The following is a 15,203-nucleotide window of genomic DNA, read 5'->3' as shown; positions in this document are numbered from 1 at the left end:
GTCCAGGGGAACGTCGACAAACACAGGAGAGCGAGGTCCAAAAATCTGACGCCTCAAGCTATGCATCGGTGATTTCAACAAATCCTATTTGTCACACCTAATTTAGCAGGTTTAAGCAATAATATTAATTAATAATAATAAAAAAAAACCTACACATCCTAAGGCAAAGTCTTACAGTGCAGGCAGGGCCACATCGGGTCCTAAAATTTGACAGGGAGCCCGGGTCAGAAGCAGATAGATGGCGCGTTTTTTTGTGCTAACTAAATGAAAGATAAATTAGACTAAAATGCTAAAATGTTTTATTTTTGTGCTAACTAAATGAAAGATAAACGAGGCTGAAATGCTAAAATGTTTGTTTTTTTTAGCCTTTTCTACGCCATCTGTTGGGAAAACGTGGACATTGCAGGAAAAAGGCAACCACATAATGATAATATAAGTTAGGAACAGGTTCCATAGGCTAGCGGTTAGCACGTCTGCCTCGGAAGCCAGAGGATTCCCGGAGAAACCACATGCCTGATTGTTAACCTTGCTCTTGTAAATCGATTTGGACATACATTCATGTAATATAAATGTAAATTAATAACATCATTTGGACAAGTTCGACAGGCCATATTGAAAATCCAATGGGCCACTTCCGGCCCCCGGGCCATAGTTTACCCATGCCTGGCCTAGAGAAAGATGTAGAATACTTAATTAGTTTCTTGGTTAAAAATAGCCCGCAGAGCAAGGTTATTAGGAGCCAAAGGCCATCGAGGTAAATAATGGGAAGGGGTGTTAGGAGATGAAGATAAAGCAAGAGTAAAGACGTTAGATTAATGACTCTGAATATGGGGCTGGTAAAGACAGAGGTGACAGAGGGAAAGAAAGCAGCTATTTTGTGGTTGTGTTTCAGGATATCAAATGAAAAGGAAGCAAGTCCAGGTCCAGGGTCATGAGGAGAGTTGGCTTCAAAATGTTATTCCATATTGGGGATGAGTTTTGAGACAGAATCAAGAGCTGGAATCTGGAAGGAGAGGGTATGTAGTTTGACAGAGGAGTGGAAGAGAATTGATAAAGGAGGAGATTTAAGGAGGGTGAAGAGTGGGAAAGCAGTTGTTCCACATGATATTCCTGTCGAGATATGGAAAAAAAAATCTAGGAGCAGTTGGTTTTTGGAGCAGACTGTGTGACACGGGTTTAAAGCAGATCAGCCAAACAATGTACTCCAGATACAAACGAACTGATGAAGCCCAACTAATGAGAGCAGCTCAGCTCAGTAAACAGCAGCTTGAGCCCATACCTTGACACTGCAACAGTGATGCAAATTTTTTTTGCTTTAAGAGCGCTGCATAATACAAAACATCAGAAGTAGCTGTGAAATCTTCAAAAATAATATAGTACCGTAGCAAGTTTAGTACAGAGTTCTTTTTCCTTCCTCAACATTCAGAATCAGAAAAACTATTACCAACCTGTTGGAATCCTGTTGGTGTAAATCATGTGTCAAACTCAAGGCCCGCAGGCCAAATGGGGCCCAGCCAAGTCATTGTGTGTGATCCATATTGCTGAGTTTCTTTACCTGGTAAATTCTTCTTTTTTTTATTACACAGAGCAATGTACAATATTTGTTTTGAGGGTTTATTCCGTCTAATGTTTGAAGTAAGTCATTTTACCAAGTGGACGTCAACGTAGTAGTAGTAGTCCTCATCTCCAGAGATAATTGGAATGTTTTGTACCAAGGACCTATTCGTCAGTATCAGCCTTCACTGTGGACCGTTAATACCACGCCGTAGTTGAAGGATCATTTTACATCTTTCAGACTTTATTCTGTCAGTATCAGAGTCTGAATGACCTGTTGTTTGGAAATATTGACGGATTATCTTTGAATGAAAATAGTAAAAGGATACGACTGGATTCTTTTTGAATGAAGTAAATCAGTAAAACTGAAGTACATTTGTTCACTGTTTCCCACTGCGGCACGGTACCAAATGGCATACGGACCAGTACTGGTCCCTGCACCAGGGGTTGGACCCCTACCTTAGACAGACTGAAGCTGACAATCCCTTTGCATGTTTCTTCAAATTAATATTAGACTAAATATGTAGATGTTCTTCAAGTTCTTCAAGTATATACAAATTAAAAATGACAATGACAGTATGATCAGTTGTTGGATGGTGGAATTACTGGATATACTGTGTGCAACGTTTTGCCCAGGTTTTACATTCAACAACAATTGGATTCAACTTTAGAAAATTCACTAACGTGATTACATTTTTATCTTAATATACATATATAGCCATTGTTTTTCAATATGAGGCTTTGACAGAATGTTATTTCTTTATGATTATTATTATAAAATAATATATATATATATACATACATATATAAATATATATGTATATATGTGTGTGATCCTGTAACTAAAATGAAATTGGAATTTCTAGACTGAATTTAATTGATAACAACTGAATTACACTGGCAGGTCCGGTTTTTAATACAGAAAAAAAAAGAGACGGATGGGCAGCTGGGACAAAGTAGCCTCACACTATTCCAACGGCGGAGGATACATCACACATGACAGCAACCAGATATACAATATAAGCAGCTTTTGTTCCGTCTGAGGCAATCAATTTAGCGAGAATTACCGAGCTGAGTGATAATGATGAGAGTCTATTAAAGTAAAATAGCACAGCAATCAAAATGATTTAGAGACTTTGGGTGTGGCGTAACACCCTCCCATATCAACACACACACACACACACACACGCACGCACGTACGGATACTCTTTTCCGGACGCTGAACTATCTTACTCTCAATTACTCACTATGAATTGCTTAAGCATATAAAACAGATTCTAACCTGCAAAAATATGCACGCCTGAACACACGCGCTGCACTCGACGAAACGGTACGGATGAGAAAAAAAAAAACCCTGCGGTTAAGTGATGTTCATGCTGTATTTGTGATCATGAGTGTGAGGAATTCACTCGGGGGAAAGGAAATGAAGTGAAAATTTGCCCCAAAGACAGGGAACAAAGCAGCTGCTCAGGCGTACGACAAGCTCTGGAAATTAATTGCTGCACATCAGGCGATGTACAACCTGATATAGCTCCAGTTTTTAATTGTGAAATCGCTCTATATTGTCCTATATAACTATATCGATCCGGTTATTCGAGGAGACTGTTATAAACTGAAAGGCTATTTTTTTTAAATCACCTTAAAATAAATTAAAATTAATATTTATAAAAATGTAGTACAGCGGAACCTCGAAATACAAGCGCCTCGACATACGAGTATCCCGAGATACGAGCAAGCCTTGGACCAAATTTTTGATTTGAGATACGAGTAAAGATTTGAGATACGAGCGCGCTTAGAGATGCCAACGCTAGGTGGCCGAGCACTCGTTCACGTCACGTTTTTGTCGACTACCGTACGCATCTCCTGCGAGTCTTCCGTATCGTGTTTGCGTTATCAACATGATTTTCTCCCTATTTTGTGCATTATTCTTCATAATAGTGATGAGTCCTAAGAGAGTGAGTGGTAAGGATGGTAGTGAGAAGAAGAAACGCACGATGACCATGGAAATAAAGGATGAAAATGTCGATAAATATGAGCGTGGTGCCCGCTAAAGAAAAAAAGCAAAAAAATAGAAAAGTAAAAAGTAAGCTAAGTTAAGTTAATTCTACATTTATACAAGTTACGTAGTGTATGTTTAAGGTACTCTACGGAATCAAGTGTCTACGTACGGGCCGACTCTCTTCCCTCCCTCCCTCCTCCTCCTCACGTGCCGCCATTAGCCGCTACTGTATCGTCTGTCTCGAAGGTAAAAACACAAAATTAAAACCACATTTTGTTTTATATCACAGGAATCCTTATATACTATATATTTTTTGTGTGTGTATGTCTCTATAGCAATTAAACACGTTTGTGTCCATTGTTATTAGCACTAATAAGGGAAGGTCAGAACCGATTAATAAATAAATAAATTTCATGTTATTTCTTATGGGGAAAAAAATGATTCGAGATACGAGCTCGGTCCTGGAACGGATTATGCTCGTATTGTATCTCGAGGTTCCACTGTATTGCAAATATGTGGCATATTATTTTAAGCCTAACTACCTAGCATGACTAGTAACATGTAGGGTAATAATCGAATCCCCTTATGAGAATTAAAAACAAAAACTTACGTAAATAAATAAATAAAAAATTCCCCTTATGAGAATTAAAAACAAAAACGTACGTAAATAAATAAAAAAAACGCATAAATATAGCAGCTAATTTTAAAAGTTTGTTTTCGTCCCCCAAAACAAATTTTAATTGGACTTTTGTGAGCACTACAGTGACGATATATTCCCTGAATTATCTGTGAATTGCTCTCACCTTCCCTCCCCTCTTTCCTTTCCTGGGCCATGATTCTGAAATCGTTTATTTTCTCTACGGGTTTTGTGTGAGGACCAAGTGGTTTACGGTGTTCTTTGCTCCCTAACAAGGAGGGCTGACATTCATTAAACATTAATTCTGCCTTATGGGACCCACCTAAGACTCTCGGAGCAAACGGAAAAACCAAAAAACTAACAGTATGCTAGTCATCACACGCCACTATAGGCCCCTTGATGTAAATATGGACACAGAGCCTTAGAAAGCCCAATTAAACACAAACGCATGTCGGTATCTGCCGGACGGAGAGATGCAAAGGCTGACAGTCTGCACTTCATATATTTCGTTTTTATATAAGCTCAGTGAAGCGAAACATCGTGCTTACCAACTGGTAGTTTGCCTGTCAGTCATATTTACTGCGGTGAATAAAGCCCGACACCGGTCCATGCTGTCGCTCTGTCAGTCAAATACCTCAAAATAGGACTTCACATCACTGTCCAGGAGGAGCTGGGCAGGAATTTCTTCTTTTTTTTTTTTTGTATGAATTACTTTTTCCAAACCCAATACTGTTTTTGTATTGTATAGCTGGCAGTTTTGGAAAAAAGCCCCGCTCACATCTGCTAACCATAAAGGTCACTGTCTGTTGTGTTTTGAAGATAAAAACAAAACAATACCATATACACTTATAAATATACAGTACATTTAGGAGCCTTCAAAACTCAAAGGAGTCCATTCTTTGTGTTGAAGAAGTTCATAAATAGGCCAAGTGGCTTGGTTTAATAATAATAATAATAATAATAATAATTATTATTATTATTATTATTATAAAAAGAACAACAACACAACAATGATAATAGTCCCTTGTCCCACAATGAAGTATTTGCACTGACACAGGCTGCCACAGGAGGCGCCATTAATCATATGTGGTTCCTCTGGGAATAGCTGTTCACTTCGCAGGAGTTACGTATAACTTCATTAATCCACCTCTCTGACAGAGATTTAAAACATGTTACATTTCTCTCTATGTCTGCTCATGTAAGTGCTACAGCCCTACTCCAGATGTTTTCATTGGTTGAAACGCATGATGACGCCTTCCCGAGTCAATAATGTTAACTACGTAAACCCTTCTGTGACCCGATTCTTGTTCTCGCGTAGCCTGCAGAGAAAGGACGTACAAATATAATAATAAACAACCTGGGCTAATGCCCCAAAAACCTGACTGTCAGCGTTAAATGATTCACGTCAACTCCTTACACGTGTTTATTGATATGTCCTGTCAATGTGAATTGAGTTATCACTGCAGTCAAACTCACAGCATCGAGTGGAGTGACTCAATCCCTTAATTGTGCATTGAATTTGTTTTTCTCTTTCTTTTCCACACAAATCCAGCCAAAAGCCTTACAGGCTAATTTTCGCTAAATACGCAAACATGCTACAAGTGCACAATACCTCCAAGGCTATTATGGACTATATACTTGACCGTCATTTGGATTGTTGCAATATCAACAAAGAGATATATTTGCGTCGGGTCAACATGCCACTCCTCCTTTGACCCTGATTTTTCTGTATGAATATTCAGAACCAGTGAGAACAAATCTTTTAGAATATTACTAATTATGGATGCATTTTCCCGACTATTATCACTCAAACTACACGGCCGAAACAGGAAGTTATTATATATGATATATGATAAAGATCATTACTTGGATGCGGGAATAAAGCAGCGCACACGAGGAATGATGCAGGCTGCGATGGACGCGGAGAACCTGCTTGGAAACGGAGTAACGGAGTAGCTCTAACAAGTTAACGTATATGGTTATGTGGTTTAATATACACACATACATACACATATATATATACATACTGTATATATGTGTGTATATATATATATATAAAGATATATATACATACTGTATATGTGTATATATATGTATATATATATATATCTATATATATATACCTTGTTATACCTTATTTTCAATTAAACAGGGTGCAGTAAAGGAAACACCTCCATGTACAGTATAACACTGTGCTACAAGGCTGTTAATGAATTATGTTTAACAGCAAATGCAGTAAAAATTGCTGGCAGTTGCACAGCAGCCAGTTTGTTAGCCATGAATATTTTCTCCTCCTTGGATTGATGGCTCCTCCACACCTAAGCTGCAGCACAACACAGAACCGACTGGAGGGGGGGGGGGGGAGAAATGCCTAATGCAAAGCCAGCGTTCTCAACACAGATGTTTTGGTTCAGATTAATTTGTTGGGCTTTTTAATTAGCAGCCATTCGGGAGTGGGGTCATTAAGGAAGTCTGAAGGAGTACCTGCTGATGAATCCTTCCCTTATATCACCCGAACGCTCACACAGCTAGACACATGTCCACACACAGCACCTAGCCAGGTGCAGATTCGCTTAAACCCTTACTGGAAAAAAAAACATTTTAAAATCTCCATCAGCAAACACAGCAGGTCAATTCCACGGATTCACTGAGACGTGATTACCCAAAAAGCCTCGGAACAAATCTTCCGGAAATGTTACCATCAGCAGTGATCACACACAATGGGTTTCCAAAAAGCACAATTACATTCTGCTGTATGTTTATAGAGAAACCAACACAATGGAAAATGTACCGTTTTCAAGGTGTTCTGTCTCTCCGATGCTGCCGTCCGGAGTGGTCCTCTCGTAGTGGTCTTCGGGCAGGGTCAAAGGTCCGATGCGAGGACCGGACGACGACTTACTGCTGGGGGTCTCGGATTCCTCCAAGCCACTGTCGTAGTAACTGTGCTGAGAGGCATCCTGCAAGTCCTGGACGGGGTTGGTGGTGGAGAAGGTCACTCGCCGATGGGGATGCTGGAAAACAAAAGTGGACGACAAACGTTTAGCTGCAAAGTTGGAGTAAACAACTCCTGACGTCTTTGTTTTATGTTATTTCCCCTTTTTCTGAATACTATCATCACTACATATCACATTTGGCATACTGTTTTCTTTACTCAAAATTAATCTGTCAAAGTGGGTTTTTTTTTTTTTAATACTGAACTCATTATTTATAGTATAAAATGTGGAGATGATTATTTTTTGATATGGCTTATCACGTCCATGAAGGAAATGACACACATTATATCTTGACAACACCAGCAGCAATATTTTCATTTTCATTTTCTCATTCGTCCTCTGAATTGGTTTATTTGAGGAGATGTGAAAAGCTCTCAGTAATGGGACCAAAAAAAAAAAAAAAAAACACGTTACAGACATGTTAGCAAGCAACGATTAAACACGTTTTTAATTCTAATAAATAATGAAGAAATAAAAAAGTACCAAGGACCGGTCGGCCGGTATCAGGCGTTACTGCGGGCCGGTAATACCGTACCATCGTTGAAGGATCATGAGTCTGAATGACATATTGTTTTGAAACATTGACATGTTATCTTTAAATGAAAACAGTAAAGGGATAGGACCAAATTCTTTTTGAATTAAGTAAATTAAGTAAATAAGTAAAGCTGGAGTACATTTTTTCCACTGTGTACCACTGGGGCCTGGTACTAAATGATCTATGTTGTACCACTGGGGCCTGGTACTAAATGACCTATGTACCAGCACCAGTCCCCGAACCGGGGGTTGGGGAACCCTGTTTTACACTGCTGCTATTCTTAACTTTAGTCGAACAAAATTTAATTTCTCAATCTGCTGGTGCCAAATTAAAGCCAGATACAATCATTAATACTAAACATTGAGCCTTTTCCATTTCATAATTTCAGAAATGTATCATTCCACAGCCTTAAATTTCTAAAAATTAAAAAAAAAATAAAAAATTCTACACATAAGAAGACCTTAATAATGGTACAAAAAAGTATATATACATAGTTAAACTGTGCCAAGAAGAAAAAATGTCATTCATCAGACTATGTTAGTTTGTATTTCTAAGACCAAATCAATACAATAATTACTAGAAATATTAATGAAATCTCGTTTTTTTTTTCCTGGCGTGAAGATCACGCGTGAGATCACATCCTTATCAAATTAAATGGCTTGTCAATACCGTAAGAACACCATTAAATTTTTCCCTTCAAAATATCGGCTTACTAATGTCCACTTACCAACGATCCACAACAGAAAGACGACTCTTTGCAGTGCTCAGCTGCACTCTCCTGTCCCGACGCCCACACATGAGCATCTCTTGTGAAAGTTAGGTAAGCACTGATGCAGCAGAACGGGCCCGGTTCTGCTGCATGAGCCAACCCTGATCAATGCAGTCTGTGCTTTCTCACACTCGACCACTTTTCTGCCAAACAAATCAACCGCTTGCCAAAAATCATCACACTGAAGCCGTCAGCCTTTCAGAACATTCACGTACGACGCAAAGAGCAGGTTGTCTCAACCTGCCTGGATAATCTACAGATGAATGTAGAATCTAAGGATGTAAGTGCTGTCAAGCTACCAGGTGCACTCCTAAAATCAGTAGTAGGCATCGATAAAATTCTCAGAAGCCTCTTATCTAGCGATTTGCTCGGTAGTTTTCTCACTGCACTGATGCGTTATGTTGATTTGACTGCAGTTGGCTAAACAAATATACAACACGTGGATATAGGAAAGATGCACATTACTTGAAAGTAGGGACGTTAGATATCAACTTTTAGCCAATATCTGATAGGCCAATATTGTCCAAACACTTTATTTCCCATTCCGATATCAACCAATACTGATATATGGAGCTGTTTCCCCCCCAAAACTGCGTTAAATATCTAAAAAAAAAAGTGATTCAAGGCATTGCGTTATTGGGTCTTCATTATAGCGACAAAAACAGATTACATAATGATGCTAATATCGAGGCAATAATGTTGGTCGGCCGATATTATTATTATCCCTAGTTGAAAGTACTTGAACAAGAGAATATGTCTGACAGATACTCAATGAGGAACTGCAGGAAATGAGTGAACAGGAAGTGGGGCCAGAGAGTGAAATGAGACCTGGTCATGAAGACATAGCTGTCAAGCATGTCTTTACAAAGAAGCAAAAGGATTTTTGAAACAAGCTGTTCGACAAAATTCTGCAGAGTGACGGGATGAGTGATGAATGGGGATTTTACAAGGTTGATGTGTGGGGTAAAATATATCATTTTGTCTCAAAGCTACAGCAAGAGGCTCGGTTCGCGACAGTTTGATTGAAGGAACTACAGAAGAAAAGTAAGATCTTCCTTATGAATTCTGGTGATGATTTTCAAAACAATTCAGAGGGAGCTGCAGTGTGTGTCAGCGGATCCTGCAAAAAGCATACGATAATGGTGATGTCGTGTAAGGAAGTGTTTTGCGGCAGAGAAGTATGTGAGCACGGTGCAGGGCACATAAGAAGCGCGGCATTAGTAGGTGGGTAGTTGAAGCAATGAGTAGGTCAATTTAGGTCAGCAATTACTAGGGATGAACAGATTGGTCCGATATTGGTCAGAATTTCACGATCGAACATCGTACGGTCCGATACTGGAGCCCAAATGCTCAACCTAACCTTTGTACAACATGCCATAAACAGGGACATCACCTGAAAAAAATGTAGAGTTAATATTTTAATTTATTTATTAGCAGTATCCTCAAAACTTTGGCACGTTTCAGTGTCATGTCTACAACATGGTAAAACTCCTTAGTGTAAAATTCCATAACAAATACCATTAAATCAAGAGTTGTACCATTTTACCGTTATCTATATAAGTTAGCAGTACTGCATCAGAGAAGAAATAACGCTAGCAGGTTTGTTAGCCAGTTTATTACACTAGCCTGTTGTGTACAGAATTAAGTTAAAAAACATAGAAAGTCATTGATGTAACACATTTTGGCGTTCCATTTTAATATCCAAGGTAAGCTCGAGTGTAGTAATTAAAGACACTTCCCTCCTCATCCACTCATTAAATACTCATCTAGACCTGATTGTCATATTTAATGTGCTTCTCAGTTACTTAATAGGGACACCTGAAACAAGTTAATTAGCTAGTACTGACTGAAAAGTACAGAGAACTGAATATGTGTTCATGAATGATCTGACGGTGTACTATATACCCTAATGAGAAACAGTAGTCATAGACAACGGAAAAGTGGGAATTAAGAAGATGTGACACGTGGGACAATCGTCTCCTCAGTTTAAAATTAAAATTTGTTGAAGAAAAAAAAAAAAAAATTCTACTGAAAAACAGACTTGAGGCTGTTTTCCTAAGCCAAAAATTCTACTGAAAAACAGACTTGAGGCTGCTGTCTTAAACCAAACCTTTAGAAGCCAAACACATTTTCACCAAGGTTAACCTCTCCCTCCTAGGGAGTTACTGTATCTCCGCATCTCCACAGACTTGAGTCCTAGGGTTGTACGTGATTTATCTATAGACAAGTCAAACACTCAAGTCATGCGTGAGCATGGGCGTAATTTTATTCTGATTACAGGCGGTCTACCATTACTACTAATGACACAGTTATGTCCTTAGCAATTAAATGCAGCTAAAAAGTTTCACATGGTCACGTGTAAATGGGAACGTATGTTAATGTGGTTTTATAAAGTGGGAAGTGCTATTTCCTAATGCATTAATGACTTGGGTAGATGCATGAACTGCAGTTCACTTCAGAATTAGCATAAACCCGCTGCTATGAATTGTAGTTACAGGAAAAAGCTAATTTACAATATGAAAATTCATGAGATTATAATTTAAAAAAAATATATAAAATAAAGCTTTGGTTAAGACACTAGGTTTGTCTGATTTCCATTTAGGAAAAAAAAATCATTTACAATCTGAAAAGTCATTAAATTTTAATTTAACTTTTTTTTTTCTAAAGCTTTGGTAAATTGAAACTACACTAGGTTTGTCTGTTTTATGTAAAAAAAATAATTAGGCGAGTGCTGCTAGTTCATGAACAATTACAAAAAAAAAAACATGTATATTAATATAATAAGTATGTTCAATGAGTTTGAGTTTGTATATATATACATATATATATATACACAGTACATATATATGGCCTAATTAGATGTCAACATTACCTATAAATAACAATAACTCCATGTTTTTCTCCTTTGTTTTTATGCAAAGAAGTACAATTACGTTAGATAATTCTTCATATTTAATGAAATACACATATTCTAATCAGATCGTGAAAATTTAAAATCCATCCAGCAGACCTGATTGAACCCCCTAGCGGACCTGTTTTGGGCCGCAGGGCCGTACGTTTGACAACCCTGCTTTAGCCTGAACGTTTTAATAGCAGCTCCCAGGTCAAAAAAGTGTGGACACGGCCGATGCAGTCTTTTGATGCAGTTAGTTTTGAGGACGATGTGTCGGAGAACAGTCCTTGGTTAATTAACAGGCTACTTTTGTAGTGTAAAAACGTTCAAAAGAGGTGGACTTCCTCGCCCTCTAATCCTTTAATTGAGTTCTTCAAGTCGGGGAAGAAATATAGGGCCAAACATTAGCTGCAATGAGGTGGACTGATGACGGAGCCAAGACCTTTAGTGATCGGAAATGACTTGTAAGTTGTCGTATTAAATTCATAGATAAAATGTTTAACTAAAAACAGCTGGTAGCATGTTAAAATTCTATGTAAATAGTCAGTGACTCCTATTAGCATAGGAAATATAATTACCCCGGTTATGAAGAGAGAAGAATCACTACAATTATGTAATGTTTGTAAAGCTCTATGTAACTCTGAATTATTATTAGAACTAATTATTTACATGTCAGAGTAAATATTTATATTTTTAGTTTCTGATATCTCTGTTGCTTTTTAAGTAAAAAAAACAGTGCTAAATTTTAATTAATTTTTTAAAAATATCACCATAAAATGGCTGCAATATAAAAGGCTGGAAGTCAGTCCTGCACTCAGCCAGCAGCTGTCATTTTGTGTGTAAAAGGCTGGAAGTCAGTCCTGCACTCCAGCAGCCAGCAGCTGTCATTTTGTGTCTGTGGTGGCGTAAAATATAAAAGTAATTTACGCAATACATGACATGAATTGTTATTGTTGATAGCTACACTGAAAAAAGCAATTATTGGAATGTATGACAGCTTTGCACCAAGTTATTGTCTTCAAAATAGAAAGAAATATAGAAATAGAAATAGAAAGATCTTAGTACAGATGTTGTCGTACTATAAATCAAATCTATTCTGAACGACAGTCTTCTTTAAAGTCCGTTCATGAAACCAAGGAATAATGCATTTTCATGGAGCGGGAATAAAAATTAATGAAAAGGAAATCCCGGGGGAAATCACATTAGAGATACCATCTTGGCGATTGTGAAGAATAGTTGTTGACATTGTTTATTTGAACTGCTGATTCCAGATGGGACAGCATTTCCTGTTGTTCAGAGCTTCTTTTTTTTTTTTTCTATACAGTGCACAGTTCCTGGTCCATTGTAAATAGCCCGGAGCTACCTAACACCACTGTGCTGTCAGGATCCCTGAGGCCAAGCCGCATCAATGCCAGACAGTAAAATGAGGTTGCTGGTATTTATGCAGATGGAAAAAGGTTTCTCCTGCGCTCTGCTGGTTCCTGAGCAAGCTCCTATAGAGGTAGTATTAGTATGATCTTTATGCTTTTAGATTTAAGATAAAAAATATATACATATATATAGACATACATATATAAATATACAGACATATATATATACATATATACATAAATATATACATATAAATATATATGTAATTATACATTATACATGTAATGATATATGTAATTATACTTATAAGTCAAATAACCATATAATAAATACACATTGTTCGCCTGACGGTAATAGCAAGGGTTCAAAAAACATAGGATTGCCACACTATAATTTGTGATACAAATATTTTTGTTTGGAGTCGCTATCACCAACACGTGTCAGTTTGAGTTTCAACAATGCAATGAACTGGAAGGGAGTGATATGTGAGTGGTCCAGAAGTGTTGGAAATGGTGTGAAGTAGGTGAAAGCTCAACCCAAACAGTGAGGACAACAAAGAGGAAAATATTTTCCAGCCAGTTTTTCTTTCCTCTCATTAACAGCGGGCTGTTTCAAACCAATGTGAAATCTGAAGTACAAGTTTTTGAACGGAATGTCGGCCATTTTATCAACTGGTATCGGGAACTGGTATTATAATTCTACTGTTTGCTAAAATAGAACTTTACTTTACATTGTTCTTTATAACTTTCTAACCCCGCAAATTCAAATCCTATTGAGAACCTGATAACAAGTACAGTATATTTTTCATCTGTACAAACCACTGTATGAGTTACTGCCACCTAGTGACTGGAGGCTTGTTATCATTCAATCATTACACCAGTGGTACACTTATGTCCAGCGTGCTGTATTCCATTTGAAGCTCCTCACGCCTCGCCCCCACCGACACCTCATCGCGCCCCGCAGGGGGGGGCCCGCCCCGCTATTTGAGAAATACTGCTCTAAGGACACAGACTGTTTGTGCTAAACCCTGAAAACATTCTGCAGCCATATCCTTTCCGGAGGGGTCTATAGAAGAACGCAAACACAAGCTGCATTTCATTTGATTTAATATGAAGGATTTCACGTTTGGAGAGTCAAACCGTTTTATTACTCCCAGTCCTGAACTTTTAAAAGAGCAGCTATCCTGTGTGGGGCCTAATTGTCAATCGAGAGATGGGGTATATCATGTGTATACCGAAGCCAGTTCCTTTTGAATCACACTTATGTGTCTCTCAGATATTACGAAATGGGTTTTCGGCCCATGTTAAAGGAAACGGCTGATGTCTCGGCGCACTTGTGATATGAAAAATTCAATTTAAAAGGATGAGAGAAAGAATGGAGCATGGCCTATTTTCATTCCACACGAAGAAATATAAGAATGCTGGTTTATTGTGTGGAGGAAATGGTTCCAACCATACTGCTGTGAAATTCCTCCATAATACAATTCGATTACTTCTAAATCCCAATGGCAAGGCGCTGTTGCCAAACAGTGGCAGAAAAACAGACATACAGAGGGAGACCAAATCGCAGAGTCGCTACTCAATATTGAGACAGATAAAATGTTAATTTAAAAAAAAAAAAGCTGTCATAGAAAGCAGGCGCATCTGTTTGATCTTAAAAAAAAAAAAAAAAAAAAAAACATTTCACCAAAGATTATTCTTATTACCAGGACATTTGAAGCACAGGCAACAACCTGTGACAGGAGCAAAAGGAAACGCCTTATGTTGATGACCTGTGAAAAGACAATCTGCTAGTAAACAGGCCAAGTTCAACCCACTCCACTGCCGCAGAAGATGGTAAAGTCCATTGTATTGTTTTTTTTAACTTCTGTTATTGGAATTGCGGCACTGGATCCGTCCATTGTATTGTTTTTTTTAACTTCTGAATTGCGGCACTGGATCCAAAATAAGCAACTCGGATGGGCTGCAGGAGCAAAAAGAAACCCCCCTCAGTGCCAGGTCTCGAATTTTCATTTAGTTACAGGGTTTGCAAATACATTCTGTCTCTGGCATTTTGGGTGTGTGTGCAGGAATCAATGAACTGCTGCCTCTGAAGGCACAGAAAAAATGAGCTGCACCAACAAATATGACAATGAAGGAGTGCACCTCTCAGTGGAGGCAGCGAGCATACGACCATAAAGATAGAAGCACTTGCAAAAGGAATGCATACGGAACTGGTTTTGAGTTTCCTTTTTCCTCTATTATGTCCTCCATTCTTATCCCATCTTCCCGCCGCTCCCTCTGTTATTTCTTCACCATCTCTCCGCACACGCACACACACACTTACGCGCACGCAGTTGTTTTTGTAGGTGCAGTAGCTCGGAGGCAAGTGGCGTTGAATTGGAGTCTTCAAAGAGCCTTGGATTATCAAAGAGACACAGCTACCAGAAACTAGAAGACATCACTGAAGAGGG

At 38.3% G+C, this 15,203-nt stretch overlaps 1 protein-coding gene across 2 annotated transcripts in view; it reads right to left on the bottom strand.

The window, feature by feature from the left end:
• The window catches only part of pcdh1a (protocadherin 1a), a 103,889-nt gene that overhangs the window by 20,966 nt on the left and 67,720 nt on the right, over positions 1–15,203 (bottom strand). For both annotated transcript variants that reach the window (XM_008332189.3, XM_025065646.1), the window contains exon 5: positions 6,982–7,201. In XM_008332189.3, coding sequence (XP_008330411.1) covers positions 6,982–7,201 — 220 coding nt within the window. The remainder of the gene's footprint in view (positions 1–6,981; positions 7,202–15,203) is intronic.

Source organism: Cynoglossus semilaevis, chromosome 19, assembly GCF_000523025.1.
Source record: "Cynoglossus semilaevis isolate Cse_v1.0 chromosome 19, Cse_v1.0, whole genome shotgun sequence".
Taxonomy (NCBI): domain Eukaryota; kingdom Metazoa; phylum Chordata; class Actinopteri; order Pleuronectiformes; family Cynoglossidae; genus Cynoglossus; species Cynoglossus semilaevis.
Note: the sequence above shows the minus strand (reverse complement) of the source record. Positions and strands in the feature narration are given on the sequence as shown.